Here is a 21,160-nt window from a genome sequence, read left to right on the forward strand (position 1 = left end):
AAACCCTAAACCCTAAACCCTAAACCCTAAACCCTAAACCCTAAACCCTAAACCCTAAACCCTAAACCCTAAACCCTAAACCCTAAACCCTAAACCCTAAACCCTAAACCCTAAACCCTAAACCCTAAACCCTAAACCCTAAACCCTAAACCCTAAACCCTAAACCCTAAACCCTAAACCCTAAACCCTAAACCCTAAACCCTAAACCCTAAACCCTAAACCCTAAACCCTAAACCCTAAACCCTAAACCCTAAACCCTAAACCCTAAACCCTAAACCCTAAACCCTAAACCCTAAACCCTAAACCCTAAACCCTAAACCCTAAACCCTAAACCCTAAACCCTAAACCCTAAACCCTAAACCCTAAACCCTAAACCCTAAACCCTAAACCCTAAACCCTAAACCCTAAACCCTAAACCCTAAACCCTAAACCCTAAACCCTAAACCCTAAACCCTAAACCCTAAACCCTAAACCCTAAACCCTAAACCCTAAACCCTAAACCCTAAACCCTAAACCCTAAACCCTAAACCCTAAACCCTAAACCCTAAACCCTAAACCCTAAACCCTAAACCCTAAACCCTAAACCCTAAACCCTAAACCCTAAACCCTAAACCCTAAACCCTAAACCCTAAACCCTAAACCCTAAACCCTAAACCCTAAACCCTAAACCCTAAACCCTAAACCCTAAACCCTAAACCCTAAACCCTAAACCCTAAACCCTAAACCCTAAACCCTAAACCCTAAACCCTAAACCCTAAACCCTAAACCCTAAACCCTAAACCCTAAACCCTAAACCCTAAACCCTAAACCCTAAACCCTAAACCCTAAACCCTAAACCCTAAACCCTAAACCCTAAACCCTAAACCCTAAACCCTAAACCCTAAACCCTAAACCCTAAACCCTAAACCCTAAACCCTAAACCCTAAACCCTAAACCCTAAACCCTAAACCCTAAACCCTAAACCCTAAACCCTAAACCCTAAACCCTAAACCCTAAACCCTAAACCCTAAACCCTAAACCCTAAACCCTAAACCCTAAACCCTAAACCCTAAACCCTAAACCCTAAACCCTAAACCCTAAACCCTAAACCCTAAACCCTAAACCCTAAACCCTAAACCCTAAACCCTAAACCCTAAACCCTAAACCCTAAACCCTAAACCCTAAACCCTAAACCCTAAACCCTAAACCCTAAACCCTAAACCCTAAACCCTAAACCCTAAACCCTAAACCCTAAACCCTAAACCCTAAACCCTAAACCCTAAACCCTAAACCCTAAACCCTAAACCCTAAACCCTAAACCCTAAACCCTAAACCCTAAACCCTAAACCCTAAACCCTAAACCCTAAACCCTAAACCCTAAACCCTAAACCCTAAACCCTAAACCCTAAACCCTAAACCCTAAACCCTAAACCCTAAACCCTAAACCCTAAACCCTAAACCCTAAACCCTAAACCCTAAACCCTAAACCCTAAACCCTAAACCCTAAACCCTAAACCCTAAACCCTAAACCCTAAACCCTAAACCCTAAACCCTAAACCCTAAACCCTAAACCCTAAACCCTAAACCCTAAACCCTAAACCCTAAACCCTAAACCCTAAACCCTAAACCCTAAACCCTAAACCCTAAACCCTAAACCCTAAACCCTAAACCCTAAACCCTAAACCCTAAACCCTAAACCCTAAACCCTAAACCCTAAACCCTAAACCCTAAACCCTAAACCCTAAACCCTAAACCCTAAACCCTAAACCCTAAACCCTAAACCCTAAACCCTAAACCCTAAACCCTAAACCCTAAACCCTAAACCCTAAACCCTAAACCCTAAACCCTAAACCCTAAACCCTAAACCCTAAACCCTAAACCCTAAACCCTAAACCCTAAACCCTAAACCCTAAACCCTAAACCCTAAACCCTAAACCCTAAACCCTAAACCCTAAACCCTAAACCCTAAACCCTAAACCCTAAACCCTAAACCCTAAACCCTAAACCCTAAACCCTAAACCCTAAACCCTAAACCCTAAAACCCTAAACCCTAAAACCCTAAACCCTAAACCCTAAACCCTAAACCCTAAACCCTAAACCCTAAACCCTAAACCCTAAACCCTAAACCCTAAACCCTAAACCCTAAACCCTAAACCCTAAACCCTAAACCCTAAACCCTAAACCCCTAAACCCTAAACCTAAACCCTCAACCCTAAACCCTCAACCCTAAACCCTCAACCCTAAACCCTCAACCCTAAACCCTCAACCCTCAACCCTAAACCCTCAACCCTAAACCCTAAACCCTAAACCTCAACCCTAAACCCTAAACCCTAAACCCTCAACCCTCAACCCTCAACCCTCAACCCTCAACCCTCAACCCTAAACCCTAAACCCTCAACCCTCAACCCTCAACCCTAAACCCTCAACCCTAACCCTCAACCCTAAACCCTCAACCCTCAACCCTCAACCCTAAACCCTCAACCCTAAACCCTCAACCCTCAACCCTAAACCTAAACCCTCAACCCTCAACCCTAAACCCTCAACCCTCAACCCTCAACCCTCAACCCTCAACCCTCAACCCTAAACCCTCAACCCTAAAACCCTCAACCCTAAACCCTAAACCTAAACCCTCAACCCTCAACCCTCAACCCTCAACCCTCAACCCTCAACCCTCAACCCTCAACCCTCAACCCTCAACCCTCAACCCTCAACCCCTCAACCCTCAAACCCTTAACCCTCAAACCCTCAACCCTCAAACCCTCAAACCCTCAAACCCTCAAACCCTCAAACCCTAAAACCCTAAACCCTAAAAGCTAAACCCCTTATCCCTAAAACCCTAAATCCTAAACCCTAAACAACAATTCCAACCTAATATAGGTGTGTCTTTGGATAATGATAAAGTTATTCAATTACTCATCTCTTTGACGCAGGGAGTACAAAATGTAAACAAAGAAATGCAAAATCAAGCTAAAGAGGTAGACGAATTGAAGAAGAAAATAGGGCAAGTAGCGGAGTTCATGGAACAGTTTAGAAAATAAGGCAAACTGCCTAGTTCAACTATTGTAAATTCAATGGGAGATTTTGAAATCGCTGAAGCTATCATCTTAGGAAGTAGTATAGAGGTTGGAGTTGATCCAAAAACGTCCAAACACAGCCATAACGTGGATGAACAGCTGCTGCAAGAAGAAGAAGAGGTGGACAAGGTCACCGCAAGGGAAGAACACCCCTTGTCGCAGCCTTCTAAGGCTCCTACGCCATCCAATTCATGTAAGGTTGTTCCAAATTCAATTCTTTCTAACCCCATTCCACCAAATGTCCCTATCCCTTGCAGGTTCATAATTTCCAAGGAAGAAGAGAGTGAAAAAGGCATCTTGGAAGCCCTTCCAAAGTTGCAAAGTAATATCCTGATTCTTGGTACAACAAATCATGTTCCAGAATGTGTTCAATTGTTCAAAGAACTTTGTACAACAAGAAGAATGGTTCAAGAGAAAGAAATGGCTTGGGAATATCAAGAATTCATCAAAGAGGATGCACTTCAGACAACCAACCCCAAAGAAGTTGGATTTTATGACACAGGACAAGTCACAACCTTTACACCAAATCAGGCCGAGCGCAAAGTTCCTAAAACTTTCAAAGAAGTGGTGTTTGTCCTTGAGTTCTTGTAGGAGCACACAGGTAAGCCACCCCCTCAGATTTCAATTTCATTTTCTACTAACAGGTTGTTCATGATTCAGGCACCCTCTCTAGAATTTAAACCATTACCGAATCATTTCATGTATCACCTTCCATTCAAAGATCAATTTCATGTTGTGGACCCTAGGGGAGCTTAAAAGGAGGTATCGTCCAACTGGAAGACGTTAAAGCAAGCGATTATTGGGAGGCAACCCATGCATTCAAATAAAGAAGACCTAGAAATCTCCAACTCAAAAAACCAGATTTGCGTTCCTAAACTCTACTCTTTATTACTTTTACTTTGCCATAATTATCATGTTTGTTAGTTGTGTTGTTTGCTTGCTTACGTGTAAGTCTTTGTTTGATACATTGAGAATAATGTTTGGTTTAAATGGGGAGGGTAAACAAAGTCTTTTTCATTGATTTTCGTAGGATTTTACCACCTAGCACCACTAGAGTTGTTTTTCATTGTTTTTAAGTGTTTTTACTATGTTTTGAAGTGTTTTAATGTGTTTTGAAAGAAAAATACGAAAATTTGAAGAAAAAAAAATTAGAAAAGTTTTGAAAAAACCCAAAAAGAGTCGTTTTAGAGTCGTTTTTGTGTGTTTGTATCTTAGGGTACCATTTGAACTAACCTTACCTGTATTGGACGATTTGGAAGGTTTAGAGGGCTGCGGCAAGGGTTATAGGAAGCCTTTAAGAAAATGGATCTCCATTTTTTTTTTTAAATAAGGATTAATTGTGAAGCCCACACCACATCGAACTTTAACGATCCGAACCATTTATTTTTCAACTTACATTGATAGATCATTCTTACAAAATATTAATCAAATCGAAAATATTTAAAACATCTTATTGGGTTCAAAAAAAGTAACGAATACTTTGTTATATAACAAACAATGAAATTTTATCTTGATAATTAAATGAGCAAATAATTTCGTATTGAATTGAATTTTTGCAAGAATGATTTATCAATTGAGACTTACAAAATAAACGGTTCAGATCATTGAAGTTTGATGTGGAGTGAAGTGAGCCCCACACCTAATTCCCTTTCTTCTTTTTTTAAATGGATATCCCTTTGCATAAAAGGTCTCTGTGTGTGTGTGTGTGTAAATATCTAACCACATTTCACCGAACACATATACCATTTGTTTCATTCACATACAGCAACAGCATTCATCAATCACAGAGACCGGATTACACACCATTGAAATAACAGGTTACATAATCGGTTAGATCATTCCACCTATCACACAACACCAAACAGAAGCGTAAGCAAAAACACAACATCAAATTAATACAAGTGAAACAACTAATAATGCGCCTTATTGCTTACTCTTAGTCATTCCACGCAAATTCTCCTTTTCTCTCTCGTAAGCTTCTTCCCCTTCTATAATCAATTTCTGCATCTGAGCTAGATTGACCCATCTGATACTTTCTGCTCAATTTAGAAGACCCCATCTTTGAAAAAATGTCCTCTTCATTGGCCACGATGCGGATTCCAGGCGTACTTGATCGAGAGACATCACCAGACTGCCTCCATGATTTGTGATCTGAGTCATACAAGAAAGGAACATTACTATCTAAAAATAAAAGAGGAACCAGAGGGGGAAGAAAGGGAAGAGAGAGACTTCAAGTGAGATGAAACACTCATTCATCCCCCAGAACTCTCGCCCTGATTACTTTTCTGTGTCTGCCCTTTGACTTTCTTCCATTTCAAAAGCACCCATGCCTCCAAAATCTCGATAAAGAAGAATGAAAGGCACCGACAGCATAAATTCCAGTACTTTTCGCGAAAATGAAATCAATCAATGAATAGGACTTATTTAGATGTACATGAATGAAGCTGAAAGAGATTTACTAGAATAACACTTAAACGAGATTAATACTTCATCCGGTTCTTAGAAAACATGTATAGATTAGAGGCTTGTGATTTATTCAGGTTGAAAAAGCAGTACCAGCAGTCAAACAGTGACTTTTCTTAATTGAGAACTAGGTTTATTTAGTTGTTTACTTCATTACCTACTTGATTTTAAAACTAGTGAAAAATAGAGACATTTAGATAAAAGTTATAACAGTTCACCTTCGGATCCAGTACACGACATGAGCAGGTCACAACGTCCACCCTCATCAAGATCTGATTCAGATTTATGACTCTCCTGACTCTGCAAGTTTGTTTTTGTCTTATGTGCCTTTAGTCCTTCAATGACAGATGGCGGTTCCATACTTTCTTCTGTAGGTAATTTATGAGAGGGAAAAGGTGTCATGGTAAACGAGTCCTCCATTACATCAGAAATCTCCACATATTGTGTTGTGGTGATAATTTCATCAGCACTGAACCCAAAGGATGCTCTATACGCTTCTATTTCTTCCACATCTTGCTTGGGACTTCTATTGTGTCTGTTCTGACTTCCATTCCCACCAGTAGAGTAAACATCAGAATCCTTGGATACGCTTAACCTTCCAACAGCATGAGGAAATGGTGGATTATCCAGATAGAATTGTGCAAATGTAGCAGGACAAAAGAAATTTGAGTCTTGAGATGCCACAGAAGCTCCAGCTGTGTCATGCCCAAACATCCTGGCAGAACCCCTCCTTGAATATGTACCATTTTGGGGAGAAGCTGACGGATCCCAATGTGGGGGGAAATCATGCTCAGGAAAAGATGATGATGAACAATCGTTTGATGCCCTTGAAATTGGTGATCTGAGACTACTAGCAGGACTTCCAGGATAGAGTGAATATGTTGAATGAAGATCATTTGCAGCAATGTAATTGGCCTTCTCAGCACTTTTAATGTCTGCAGAAGATGAGAGGAAACGAGCAAATGGCACATCTGGAGAAGATGGAGTAGTTAGGTGAGCCAACTCTGGTGGGGGAGTGAGAGGAGCAGTGGACGGCTCAGTTGTGAAGGTTGAGAAAACAGGAGGAGAGACAAGTTGTGTTTCGTTGGCATATGGCCCGGTGGCATACATGGTGGATGAAGGACCTCCAGGTGAGTTGGCAGACAAGAAACAACTAGGAGACTGCGCTGTTGAAGGAAGGGCCGAATTTGTAAATGACGCTGGAGAAGATGGCGGAGCTAGAAGAGAAGGAGCCAGTGACGTCGTTTGGTTGGTCAGCCCAACTGTTTGGGGTCCATTTGGCTGATTTGCTGATGCATTGCCTTCAGGAATGCGAGTTGCAGGCACTATGCGCTTTCCTCCTTTCTGTGAGGCAAAGCAAGAAAATGCACCCCAACATCCTCCCCATCTCTTTCTCTGTAAAAATGCAAATGGGCATTATCAGTTAGATTGAAAATTGGTCTCAAATATAAAAAAGCAAACTCAGAAACCATTCTGGATGTTATGCATCCGTTCCATTTAACTATGCAAAGCAACAAACATCTAAATGCATAAGGAAATCAAAATTTGTAAGGCCTTTTTTGGGGATAATGCATTGGTATAGATTGTGATCCAAGCAACAAATTATGGGAAAACCAAGGAGTCAGAGATACTAGATAAATAACAACACTCCTCTCACTTTTTTGGGGATAATGCATTGGTATGCATTGGTATATATGGATATTGATGAATAACAACACTCAGAAATTGGAAGCACGCGGTCGCATTATATGAGAGATAATGACAACCGCAGCTAGATAAAATTGGGTATGATGTTGTAACTGGAAAGTGTTCGCTGAGCAAGAAACATGCACATCCTAACTTATATTTTACTAAAGCAGATCCGTCCACACGATGCAAATCAAGTCACGTCATCCCCAGATCTGACTGAAACCCACAAAACAAAACCCAAACACTGCAAAATGGCCCCAGATCTAACACTCTCCTCTCCTCTCCTCACTCCCCCGTACATCAAAGAGCAGAACCAGCGTCAAGACTGTCTATCTATTCTCTCTTTATCAAACAGAACATATCTACAGAGAGAAAGAGGTAATAGGGGAGAAAGAGAGAAGGATTACCAGCTCCTGCTGAGGGAATCTGTGCTGCTCGGACCCCATTAAAGCAGTGTGTGTTGAGCTTTTTCAACTACAAGCTCATTACTCTTGCGCTACTCCAGCACTCCTTATGCCGGCAAATCAGGAGCAGCAGACGCCGCTGACTGCCACCAGGAACCACCCGCCGCCCACCACCACCGCTTCTGTTTGTTTCACTCCCACTCTCACTCTCAAGTGACCAATTTCTTGTCTCTTTAAAATTGGATAAATATAAGGAAAATATGAAGTCTCAACGTGAAGGATGAAACAATCAATCAAGGATGCGATCCCGATGCCACTCCCATTCCCATTCCCAATTGTAAATGGAAAATGGGAAATGGAAGAAAAAGGGAGAAATGCAGTGCAGATCAAAGACAGGGAAAGACAAAAGCGAAAGGGAAAGCAAAGATCCAAGTGAAGTGATAGGGAAAGAGAGACGACTGAGACTGCCTGCGAGTCTTTGACAATTCACACCTCTCATCTTCTTTTTTTCACTTTTCTTTTGATTTTATAATATGCTAACAAAATAAAAGAAAACCAAACGGTGCGTTCTACTTTTTAGTTACTAGGGAAGAGGGATTAATAAGACAAGGAAGGAATTGTAAGACAAGAATGGCATGACGGAAAGAGAAAGACGCCAGCAAAGTTAGACCTGCTGCTTAATATTATTTGAACGAGCATCCTCTACGTGAGGATTTGAGGATTCTCAAATCGTATTCTTTTATTGTACATCGTACGGTTAGAAATTATTTTAAATATTTTTATTTAAAGTTAAACATGAACCGTGATAAACCAAGTGTTGTGAATGACTCTGCATGACTCTGCAATACACTCAACGCATGCATTAAACAAATGCTGCCCATACTCAGATGCAGATGCATTAAACAAATGCTACCCACGCATGCATTAAACAAATGCTGCCCATACTCAGATGCAGAAACATTGATGCAGTGTATCCATGTGAAATATTCACTATACCTGTAAAGTTCTAATTAACTATACTTGTAAAGTTCTATATAAACAGAAAATGAAAAGAAGCTCAATAATTGAGCACAATTCTTTTATGGTATCATCCCTTTTCCAAGTCTTACGACATATTTCTCTTCCAAATACAATGTCTTCTTCCGCTGCCCTCACTAATGTTTCTGCATTTCTTCCTCTAAAACTTGATCGCCATAATTATCCCTTGTGGAGTGCCCAGTTTGTTCCCCTTCTTCGCAGTCGCAGTTTGATGCCATATGTTGATGGCACTTCTCAGTGCCCTTCTGCTCATCAACTGAATGATGATGGTCAACTCACTGACACCATCAATCCTCTCTTCGAACCTTGGATCCAAACTGACCAGATAGTTCTATCATGGCTGACTAGTTCTCTCTCTCCTCTTGTTATGCATGTTGTCGTCAAATGTGTTAGTGTTGCCGAGGCCTGGAAGGCTTTACATGACCGATATGCACCTTCCTCCCACAATCGTGTTATTCAACTCTACGGGGAACTTCTCAATCTCCGGCGTGGTGATCTCAGTATTGCCGATTATTTGGACAAACTCAACACCTTGGCTGATCAGTTAGCCTTATCTGGTTCTCCCATTGCTGACTCGGACTTAATTGCCACGATCATGAATAATGTTGGACCACTGTATGAGAACACAATCGCCTCCATTCAAGCCCGAGAAAATCCTATTTCGTATGCTGCTTTGGAAGCACTGCTGCTCAATGCTGAAGCTCGTCACCTTACCTTCAATTTGTCTGGAGACACTCCTGTCTTGACTGCCATGTTTGCTAATCGTGGACGTCGGCAGACTGCTCATGCAGGCTTTGCCCGTGGTGGAGGCCGTGGTGCTGTCCATCCTCGTAGTGGCAATCAGGCTCGCCCACATGTTGCTGCTGCTCCTAATCCAGGACGTCCCCATGGCGGTATCCTTGGTGCAGGTCCCTCTTCGTCTGATCGTCCACCACTTCGCTGTCAGATTTGTCGTCGTAATGGTCACTCTGCCATTGACTGTTACAACCGTATGAATAGTTCTTATGAAGGTCGTGTTCCAAGTGCTCGTCTCACAGCCCTTGCTGCACAGTCAACCCGTGTACCCCAGTCTGCATCTCATGCTCCCACAACATGGCTTCTGGACTCTGGAGCGAACACACATATTACTAATGATCCTGGACAACTTACAAATGCACAGGAGTACACAGGCATAGATCAAGTCGGTGGTGTTAATGGTGGTCAAGGTTTGCACATTTCCCACATAGGCACCTCTTTTATTTACTCTCCTACTAGCTCCTATACTCTTAAAAATACTTTATATTGCCCTGATGCCTCTCAAAATATATTATCTATCAATCAATTCTCTTCTGACAATGACTGTTTCTTTGTCTTTCATCCTAATTTCTTCCGTGTTCAGGATATCCGCTCGGGAAGGATCCTTTTATCAGGCCGGAGTAACACTGGTGTTTATCCTTATTCTAGTTTTAATTCCATTAAAAGACATGGACTGTTTTCATGCATGGGAGTCAAGGTTGATGATCGTATTTGGCACTCTAGACTCGGTCATCCTTCGTTATTTATTTTAAAGCATTTAGCTTCCTCTAGCAAAGTGCCTCTTACTAGGCACCATTTTAATTCTGTCTGTCATTCATGCCCTCTGGGCAAAAGCAAGAAATTGCCATTTTCCCCATCAAATTCTATTTCTCATTTTCCTTTACAACTTATTCATTCTGATGTATGGACGTCCCCTACTTTGTCAATTTCTGGTTTTCGCTATTATGTGATTTTCATTGATGATTATTCACGATATACATGGCTTTATCCATTAAAACTAAAATCTGATGTGTTCTCAACATTTATTAAATTTCAAACTGAAATGGAGAATAAATTTCAAACAAAAATCCAAACTTTTCAAACGGATGGTGGAGGAGAATATATTAACAAAACTTTCAAATCTTATTTGGAAAAACATGGCATTCATCATCAATATACATGCCCTCACCATCCTGAACAAAACGGTATGGCAGAACGAAAACATCGTCATTTGGTTGAAACTGGTCTCACTCTTCTTGCTCATGCATCCATGCCACAAACCTATTGGGCTGAAGCTCTACATACTGCTAATTTTTTGATTAATCGACTGCCAACTAAAGTTTTGAAATTAACTTCTCCATACACAAAATTGTTTAATCGAGAACCATCTTATGATTTTTTTTAAGGTTTTTGGGTGTGCTTGCTTTCCATACCTACGTCCATACATGTCAAACAAATTGCATTTTCGTTCCAAGAAATGTGTTTTCTTAGGTTATTCTCAAAATCAATTAGGGTATAGATGTCCTGACCCATGCACAGGTCGTGTCTTCATGTCTAAACGTGTTATTTTTGATGAAAATTGTTTTCCATTTCATGACAATCTCAGTGTTACTCCCGTCTCATCCTCTCTGCATGATAGCAATCCTGTTCCTCTTGGGACATCTGAACTCACTTTTCCATCCCCACAAAATTCGCCATCTCATCCTACTCTATCCCATACTTCCCTCACCCATTCCAACACTTTTTCAGACAATCACTTTCCCTCACCCGTCTCTATCACCCACCCTTTGACTCCTACTTCTTCTCCCATCCAATCATCTTTACACTCATCCCGCCATACCATACTACTCCCTCCCATTTCGACAACCCCAATCACTATAGCCCCCCCCAACCATCCATCCTATGGTTACACGTGCAAAAGTTGGCATTTCTAAACCTAACCCTAAGTATGCCCATACTTCCACCATCACTGCTATGTCTGAACCTACCTGCTACAGTCAAGCCAATAAATTTCAAGAATGGAGGACATCTATGGCTGATGAATTCAATGCCCTACAACGGGCGGGCACATGGTCTTTGGTACCTTATAATCCTACCATGAATGTATTACCAAATAAATGGGTTTTTCGTATTAAACGAAAGTCTGATGGGTCGATTGACATGTTTAAGGCTCGTCTTGTGGCCAATGGTTTTCATCAACAACCAGGTCTTAATTATGGAGAAACTTTCAGTCCAGTGGTGACACACTCAACCATCCGCCTTATTATTGCTATGGCTGTTCATTTTTCATGGCCTATACACCAACTGGATGTTCAAAATGCATTTTTACATGGTTCAATATCTGATGAAGTTTACATGAAACAACCTATAGGTTTTGTTGATCCTCAATATCCCACACATGTCTGTAAATTGCGGCGCTCTCTGTATGGTCTTAAACAGGCCCCTAGGGCATGGTTCCAATGTTTTTCTAATCATCTGGAACACCTGGGTTTCGTGGCCTCCCAAGCAGATTCATCTCTCTTTGTGTATTGTCATGGTTTAATTCGTATTTACTTATTAATCTATGTAGATGACATCCTTATCACAGGCAACAACATTCAGTGTATAAACACCTTGATCAATGACATGGGCTCGGTTTTTTCAATGAAAGATCTTGGTCCTCTCCATTATTTTTTGGGTTTGGAGGTTCATCGCTCTAGTAATGGCATTCATCTCTCACAGTCTAAATATATTTCTGATTTGCTTCAACGTACAAACATGGTGGACTGTAAACCTGTCTCCACTCCTGCAGTCAGTGGCAAACGTCTCAGCTTATATGACGGCGAACCATTACAAGATATTACTAAGTTCCGGAGTGTAATGGGTGCACTCCAATATCTCACTTTCACCCGTCCTGATATTGCCTTCTCTGTCAACCAGGTTTGCCAGTTCATGCATCAACCAACCACAACACACTGGATTGCTGTTAAAAGAATACTTCGCTATTTGAAGTCCACACCGGATCATGGCCTTGTGTATAAACCTGGACCTCTCACCCTCACTGCCTTTGCCGACTCTGATTATGCAGGAGATCCGGATGATCGCAAATCCACTGGCGGGTACTGTATATTTCTTGGTCCAAACCTTGTGTCCTGGAGTTCTAAGAAACAAAAAGGAGTGTCTCGCTCTAGCACAGAATCAGAATACAGACAACTTGCCATAACTGCAGCTACTATTTCTTGGTTTCGTAAGCTCTTCAAAGACCTGCATCTTCATCTATCTCCTCCAAAGGTGTGGTGTGATAATATTTCTGCAATCTCCCTTGCCTCAAACCCTGTCTTTCATGCCTGCACTCGCCATGTCAAAGTCGATTATCATTACATTCGGGAAAAGGTCACACGCCAGGAATTACAAGTTGGTTATGTTGCTACGCAAGATCAACTTGCTGATTTCCTGACCAAAGGACTGTCCACTTATCGTTTCAATTATCTTCTTTCCAAGCTTCCCGTTCGCCGGCAACCGCTCAGCTTGCGGGGGTGTGATAAACCAAGTGTTGTGAATGACTCTGCATGACTCTGCAATACATACAACGCATGCATTAAACAAATGCTGCCCATGTGAATGACTCTGCAATACACTCAACGCATGCATTAAACAAATGCTGCCCACGCATGCATTAAACAAATGCTGCCCATACTCAGATGCAGAAACATTGATGCAGTGTATCCATGTGAAATATTCACTATACCTGTAAAGTTCTAATTAACTATACTTGTAAAGTTCTATATAAACAGAAAATGAAAAGAAGCTCAATAATTGAGCACAATTCTTTTAAATCGTACCTGACGAAAACTGATTGTACAATGTACGATAAACGGACACGATTTGAGGATCCTCACAAAAATGATCTGGAGAGGATTCTCATTCTTTAGCTAGGATTCCTAATTGATATTAATCCCACGTAATCTCATGTAATCCTGTTAATCTCATGTAATTTGGTGTAATTAGCATGTCTTCCTTTCTTCGTTAGGGCAGTAAACCTATAAATACCTCGCACTAAGAACAATAAATACATATTTCAAGCATTATGTTGTCTTGGGCAAATTTCAAAGATTATTATAATAAAAACAAATTACAAACACCAACAATACAGCGAAATGTTTCTTAACGACATTGCAATTTTTGCAATCGTCAATCGCTAAAATTGTCGATATTATTCTTTACTTTCTATCTCCTTATATATTTACATTAATTTGAACACACTCATTGTAGTTTACTTGGTTGTGATTCCTACTGTCATTGGAATTTCTTCTATTTTTCATATTTCTTGTAATTGTTCTTTACAATTTTAATTTACACTATTGACAGACGAAGAGTGAGACCTTGATGTACTGTGACATTAAAGAGAAAAACTCTAGCAATCAGAGCAAATATTTGCTATTTATTATTGTTCTTGACCTCTTGTTATACTTTTTTTTTCAGTTTCTTTAATTAATAATATCTGTAAAAATAAAATTAATAAAAAAAGACAAGAACAATGAAAGTGGTTGTTGAGTTGTGGCTGATTTCTTAAGGTCATGTGAAATAATAGGCCTTGGTTTAATCGGTGATTAGTCATCTGTCGTTGTTGATCCCGCCGTTGTCCGTTTTGTGTTTGGTTTATTAATGTTGCAGCTGATGCCGGGCGAATGCGATTATCAATATTCACTAACGCTCACAGTTTCGTTTAGTTTTGAACAGGCAGACTCAGTTCTTAGTTATTACCGTTAGGAATAGTACTACTGTAGTAGTATGAGTGTACGAGGCTCACTATGAGCTGTGTGTGGCGGCAGAGATATTGATAAGACGAGGAAGACAACTTATCCCACAACAATTAACATGATCCACCAAGACCATCCAAGGAGAAGAAGAGATTGAGTTCATGGTTGTTAACTGGTTGAGTAACTATATATAAGGATCTGAGGGAGGGAGATTTTGTTTGTTTATTTAATTTTATCTGAATTCTTTCTGATTAAGTCACTTCAAAAAGGATGAGCGGTTGATTATTACTGCATTTATAATTGAAATGCAGACATCAACTTAAGTAGCTGTCTATAGTTAGCTACTATCGGCCTGATAGTATAGTACGTAATAGTATAGCAGCAGAGCAGCAATATTGCAATTTTCAAATTCTGAATTTCGATATGAAATGGAGGTAAGTGGTAGTTTAGTTGCGGGATCTCACAACCTGAATGAACTTGTGGTCATCTGCCGTGATCGTGATCGTGAACGTCAGGATGGGGAATCATCTGCTCTAAATGTAAATAATGCTCTTTGCCCTCCCTCCCTCCCTCCCTCCCTCTTCCTCCTCCCACTTGCTACCTCCTACTTCACTTTCATATTTATACATGCATGTTTTCATTGCTAATTTATGACTTAATCATTTCTTTCATTCACTGATGAACTAATTTATTGTCAAATTAATGTGACCTATGAACGAATGACTCGTTGTATTTGTACTATTTGGTCGGCAATCAACTGGCATGTGTTGGTTCTGCTATTGTGCAGGCCAAAGTGTTGAAGGGACAGATTTGCCAGATTTGTGGAGACGATGTAGGCCTAACTGCAGACGGAGAGCTGTTCGTCGCCTGTAACGAGTGTGCCTTTCCCATATGCCCAACTTGCTATGAATACGAGCGCAGTGAGGGTACCCAACTCTGTCCTAAGTGCAAGACCCGCTTCAAAAGGCTTAAGGGTGGATACCTATTACCTAAACGCTAAACCAATTCTATTACTACTTGTAGTACTATACCATTGATGAATAATTAAATCATTTATACAACTTTATCAGTTTATTTAATTAGTCTCACCGATGTTCTTTTTGGCCGGCAGGGTGTGCCAGGGTCCAGGGTGATGAAGAAGAAGAAGGCATCGATGATCTCGAGTACGAATTCAGTTTTGATGCAAGGAGCAGACAAGATATGCAACATGCGCTTTCTGCAGACGGCCACATGAGCTATGGTTGCACTTCTGACTCTGGTTACTCTCATCCCATGTCCCAACTTTCACTCCTTACTAACGGTCAAATGGTACTCACAAATTCAATTGAATTCGCTCAGTTGTGTAAAATTGCTTTCTTAATTCATTGATCCATACTTCCCGGCTGTACCACTCTTTTTTCTTTCCTTATTTCTTTAGTTGTTTGCTTGTTTCTTTTAATGGTTGTGAGTTTTTCGCACAGGCTGATGATGATATCCCTCCTGAACAACATGCTTTGATCCCTTCTTTCATGGGAACTACTGCTGGAGGAAAAAGGAAACACCCCATTCCTTCCTCAGACCCTGTCCTTCTAGGTAAACATCTTACTCCTCACGAAATTCACATGCCCCAAATTCAATCACCTTACTCTCACACTTACCCATCTTGGGTACTCGCCCTCTATTTGTTAGCTTGAATGGTTTCGCATCTACCTTTTTGGCAGTACAACCCAGAGCCATGGATCCTTTCAAAGACATGGCTGCTTATGGCTACGGTAGTGTTGCTTGGAAGGAGAGGATGGAGAGTTGGAAGCAAAAACAAGAGAAATTACAGATGATGAAACATGAAAATGGTGCCAAAGATTGGGACTATGATGATGACAATGGCCCTGATGTACCACTGTAAGTGCTCCTATGCATGTAGCATTGCTCATGTCTTTTGAGGTTGTGACTTGCTGCATTTAATCATTTTAATTAGGGCATTTTCTCTACTATAAAGTTAGTTTTAATATTTCCTATTTCCTATACCATAGTGTTTGAAATATCCAAGGATTGCTGATCAATGAAAATTCTTTGTGCCACTCATGGATCAGAATGGATGAGGCAAGACAGCCCTTGTCAAGAAAGTTGCCTATTCCATCGAGACAAATCAACCCTTATCGAATGATCATCATTATTCGACTTGTTGCCCTTGGATTCTTCTTTCATTATCGGGTCATGCATCCTGTAAATGATGCATATGCATTGTGGCTCATCTCAGTAATTTGTGAGATTTGGTTTGCTGTTTCATGGATTCTTGATCAGCTCCCAAAGTGGTTTCCCATTGATAGAGAAACTTATCTGGATAGATTATCCCTGAGGTAAGCCATTTGATTATCACATGTTAATGTAACTTTCCTTTTGGTCCGACTGTGAACGTTATCACAATTCATGCTAATTCTCCTTTTTCCAGGTACGAGAAGGAAGGCCAACCTTCACAACTTTGTCCAGTTGATATTTATGTCAGTACAGTTGATCCGCTGAAGGAGCCTCCTTTGGTGACTGCAAACACTGTACTTTCTATTCTAGCGGTGGACTACCCTGTTGACAAGGTCTCTTGTTATGTTTCAGATGATGGTGCCGCTATGTTGACATTTAAGGCACTGTCAGAAACATCAGAATTTGCTACGAAGTGGGTCCCTTTCTGCAAGAAGTTTAGCATAGAACCACGGGCACCTGAATGGTATTTTGCAGAAAAGATGGATTATCTAAAAGATAAGGTGCTTCCATCATTTGTGAAAGAACGAAGAGCAATGAAGGTAATGAGGGTTACTGACAGTGGATACTTCCTCATCACTCATTGCAGAGAACTTAGTATATATTCTTGTCACTATCTTTGCAGAGAGAGTATGAAGAGTTCAAAGTTCGAATAAATGCATTGGTTGTTAAAGCTCAGAAGGTTCCAGAAGAAGGATGGACGATGCAGGATGGAACTCCATGGCCTGGAAATAATGTTCGTGATCATCCTGGGATGATTCAGGTTTGTCACACGGGAATTTGATTTCTTTATTGTGCATGTAAAGTTGTAATGCACTTTGGCATATAACAGTTATATGCACCTTTTTAGGTTTTTCTTGGCCAAAGTGGAAGATATGACACAGATGGGAAAGAATTACCACGCCTGGTATATGTTTCTAGAGAAAAAAGACATGGATTTAATCACCACAAAAAAGCTGGAGCAATGAATGCCTTGGTAAGTTAAATTGAAAGGGAGAAAAAGAGGCTTCTTGAGCTCCATATCAATAGCAGTTGATAGAACTATGTGCTCTCTCTCTCTCTCTCTCTCTCTCTCTCTCCCTCCCTCCCTCCCTCTCTCTCCCTCCCCTTTTACTCTGGAGTTTCATTTTCTTGTCATCTTCTATGTCAAAACAGGTAAGAGTCTCTGCTGTTCTAACAAATGCGCCTTACTTGTTGAACTTGGATTGTGATCACTACATCAATAATAGTAAGGCTCTTAGAGAATCAATGTGTTTCATGATGGATCCGTTGCTAGGAAAGAGAGTGTGCTATGTCCAGTTCCCACAAAGATTTGATGGTATTGATAGGCATGACAGATATGCCAACCGAAACACAGTGTTCTTTGATGTAAGCATCTCTAGACAGTGAGACTGCTTTGTTGCTTTTTCCATTCATTTTTCTTCTATTTCAAAGTTAACATCTAAGTCATCATCACCAATAACAGATTAACATGAAAGGTTTGGATGGGATCCAAGGGCCTATCTATGTTGGGACTGGATGTGTCTTCACAAGGCAGGCTCTCTATGGTTATGATGCTCCAAAAACAAAGAAGCCACCAACTAGGACATGCAACTGCTTGCCAAACTGGTGCTGTTGCGGAAACTGTTTTTCTGGAAAAAGGAAGCAGAAGGCCAATAAACCTAAGCAGGAAAAGAAGAGAAATTCCAGGAAGGAAGATACAATAGTTTTGATAAATGTCTCTGATCAGGAGGGTGTCGAAGAGAGCAATAAACGTAATCCCTTGCCTTCCACAGTACGAGGGAAAATAAATAAGTTATTTTTAACGGCATAGTTTATACTGTGGATGCATACTGCACTAGATTCCTTTGTGAAAATATCTCACCATTGCAAAAGCATAAATTTTTAACTGTTTTCAATTGGTTACTTCTGAGCATACAATCTGCACTTTTCACCAAGCTTCCAATCCGTCTTTGGTATTTGCTTGTCTGTTTTTATACTTCAGGATTCTGAAATGCAATGTGTACATTCAGCATGTGCAAATGCAAAGGCCAAACTCCAGTACTGCTCACTTAGGAAAATGTGTCTGAAAATCTACTTTATAAATCATGATTGATTTGTTTTCTTTTAAACTAGGGAAGGTTTGATATTATCTTTTCTGCCAGCGTTGTTGGCAGATGCACACTTGTTACCTTTGTGGAGATAGGTTCTTTATTATGTAATATGGATAAAGATAAACCTGATGCTTCGTTTGGATGTGCTTTTAAACTGACTGAAAGCGTTTTTGGTGAAAGTGTTTTTGATACCAATCCTTAGTAAAAATCCAAGTGTATCCTGGAAAGCACTTTAAGTGCTTCCTGCAAGAATCACATATCCGGTGTTTCTCCATAAAGCACTTAAAGTACTTTTGGAACTCAAAATTAATTTAACTAAAAGCACTTTTAGACATTTTAAAAACACATCCAAATGAGCCCTTAAGTTTTCCTTGTTTCCCACCAATCTCGATTTTCCTTTTTGACTTGAGAACATCTTATCTTCAGGTGTTGAAGTTGAAAACTTGACTCTAATATCTGGTGATGAGATGGAAAAGAAATTTGGGCAGTCTCCGGTGTTTGTTGCATCCACCTTGCTGGAGGATGGCGGGACTCTGAAAAGCAGTAGGCCAGCATCTCTGCTTAAAGAAGCCATCCATGTAATTAGTTGTGGCTATGAAGATAAAACAGAATGGGGAAAGGAGGTAAGATGGTGATCCAATTCATGAGTTGATTAACCGTTTAACTTTTTTTTCTCTTTGCTTGCTCAATACGCTTCCTCCCAATCCAGGTCGGCTGGATATACGGTTCAGTTACAGAGGATATCCTGACAGGCTTTAAAATGCATTGTCACGGTTGGAGATCGGTATACTGTATCCCTGCAAGGCCTGCATTTAAGGGATCAGCCCCCATTAATCTTTCCGATCGTTTGCACCAAGTCCTTCGGTGGGCCCTTGGATCAATTGAAATATTCTTGAGCAGGTATTGCCCTCTCTGGTATGGGTATGGAGGGGGTCTGAAGTGGTTGGAGCGTCTGTCTTACATAAACGCTACTGTGTACCCGTGGACATCAATTCCACTTCTTGCTTATTGCACTCTACCTGCTGTATGTCTGCTAACAGGAAAGTTCATCACTCCAGAGATATAAACATACAGTTTGATGGATCAAACCGACCTCATCTACTTGTTGGCTTGCTTGCCTAGGCGATGATATATGCATCTAATTTTGATTTTTTTACTTGTGTGCAGCTGAACAATGTGGCTAGTTTGTGGTTTCTGTCTCTTTTCATCAGCATTTTTACAACGAGCGTATTGGAAATGAGATGGAGTGGAGTTGGCATCGACGAATGGTGGAGAAATGAGCAGTTTTGGGTGATTGGCGGGGTGTCGGCGCATTTGTTTGCTGTGTTTCAAGGGATTCTAAAGGTGCTAGCCGGCGTTGATACAAACTTTACGGTGACATCAAAAGCAGGGGACGACGCGGATTTCTCAGAGCTGTATGCATTTAAGTGGACCACATTGCTCATCCCACCAACCACGTTGCTTATTATAAACTTGATCGGAGTAGTTGCCGGAGTCTCGAATGCAATAAACAACGGTTATGAGTCATGGGGGCCACTGTTAGGTAAGCTCTTGTTTGCGTTCTGGGTGATCATTCACCTCTATCCTTTCCTCAAGGGTCTGCTTGGTAGGCAGAACAGGACTCCTACAATCATTATAGTGTGGTCAATAATGCTGGCTTCCATCTTTTCGCTTTTATGGGTTCGGGTTGATCCGTTCTTGGCCAAGTCAGATGACCCAACCCTGGAGGAATGCGGATTAGACTGCAATTAACAGCACACACCCAGGTCCCATTCCAATCCAATCCTTGTGTACCGGCCAAGTCTACAGTGGCTATTTTTTGGGTAAATTGATGATGAACCATACAAATTATAAATGGATGAAACACACCTCATTTGTGTATTGTTGTTGTCATTTTTAACTGCGAAAACCATTTTTGTGGAATGTTACGATTGGTTTCATAGTGGGAAAAGACTTTGTTGTTGTTATTGTTGTACGATTGGTTTCACCTATTTAAGATTTAATTGAATTGGATAACTAATTAGATTTAACGAAATAATGAATGAAAAAATGAATATCAATCTGCATATTTTATTCAAGGGTAAAAGACTGTTTACTACCCTCATGTTTCGTGGTTTTCAACATTTAGTACATCAAGTTTTTTTCGTCCCAGAGTCATATCTAAAGTGTTAATTTTGGGACAGTCTCATACATCTGTTAGTCAAATTGTTAAGTATGCCGTTAACTGATGACATGGCACCTATAGGGACAATGACTGGGTGCCACGTGTCATTAAGAGATCCACGTGGAAATTAAAAATTAATTATTAAAAAAATTCAAAAAAACAAAAACAAACAAACAAAAAAAAACCCAGAACCCCTTCATCTTCCTCACCCCCACCCAACATCCCTTCATCCCCAGAACCCCATTATCTTCCCCACCTGACAACCTCTATCCCTGCTTCCTTAATTTCCTTGTTATGGTTGTCGTTTGCAAATCACCATCTACATCTTCCTCCAGCAGCTGAAGACATCGCCTTCTTGTCGTTGCTCGAAGAGCAGGTGAAGCAGGATGAGCTCGACCACGACATGGCACCGAATGACGACACATCGTTAATAGAAGGGACGTATAAGGAGAGGAACGAGGCCATTTTCGATTACTACTCTAATTTGTAGGAGTGCTACTCGGAGGTGGAA

At 40.7% G+C, this 21,160-nt stretch overlaps 3 protein-coding genes across 4 annotated transcripts; 2 read left to right on the forward strand and 1 right to left on the reverse strand.

The window, feature by feature from the left end:
* Positions 1–4,777: 4,777 nt before the first annotated feature.
* LOC126627036 (uncharacterized protein At1g76660-like) lies at positions 4,778–8,111 on the reverse strand. Of its 2 annotated transcripts, XM_050296458.1 has the most exons (4): positions 7,613–8,111; positions 5,735–6,911; positions 4,988–5,204; positions 4,778–4,897 (listed from the first exon to the last, which is right to left on the reverse strand). In XM_050296458.1, the coding sequence occupies exons 1-3, from the start codon at positions 7,649–7,651 to the stop codon at positions 4,990–4,992; spliced, it is 1,431 nt and encodes a 476-aa protein (XP_050152415.1). In that variant the 5' UTR covers positions 7,652–8,111; the 3' UTR covers positions 4,778–4,897; positions 4,988–4,989. The 2 variants fall into 2 exon arrangements, with proteins under 2 accessions (XP_050152415.1, XP_050152414.1); XM_050296457.1 differs by having other exon boundaries at positions 4,778–5,204.
* A 1,148-nt stretch (positions 8,112–9,259) lies between these two features.
* On the forward strand, positions 9,260–10,134 carry LOC126627234 (uncharacterized). The gene is made up of 2 exons (XM_050296686.1): positions 9,260–9,852; positions 10,026–10,134. The coding sequence occupies exons 1-2, from the start codon at positions 9,399–9,401 to the stop codon at positions 10,064–10,066; spliced, it is 495 nt and encodes a 164-aa protein (XP_050152643.1). The 5' UTR covers positions 9,260–9,398; the 3' UTR covers positions 10,067–10,134.
* A 4,352-nt stretch (positions 10,135–14,486) lies between these two features.
* Positions 14,487–20,493, forward strand: LOC126625854 (probable cellulose synthase A catalytic subunit 5 [UDP-forming]). Its single transcript, XM_050294964.1, has 14 exons — positions 14,487–14,699; positions 14,948–15,134; positions 15,272–15,468; positions 15,621–15,732; positions 15,861–16,038; positions 16,230–16,496; positions 16,589–16,934; positions 17,018–17,155; positions 17,243–17,368; positions 17,548–17,760; positions 17,858–18,146; positions 18,912–19,108; positions 19,195–19,543; positions 19,651–20,493. The coding sequence occupies exons 1-14, from the start codon at positions 14,589–14,591 to the stop codon at positions 20,235–20,237; spliced, it is 3,297 nt and encodes a 1,098-aa protein (XP_050150921.1). The 5' UTR covers positions 14,487–14,588; the 3' UTR covers positions 20,238–20,493.
* The last annotated feature ends 667 nt before the right edge of the window (positions 20,494–21,160 follow it).

This window comes from Malus sylvestris, chromosome 6 (assembly GCF_916048215.2).
Source record: "Malus sylvestris chromosome 6, drMalSylv7.2, whole genome shotgun sequence".
Taxonomy (NCBI): Eukaryota; Viridiplantae; Streptophyta; class Magnoliopsida; order Rosales; family Rosaceae; genus Malus; species Malus sylvestris.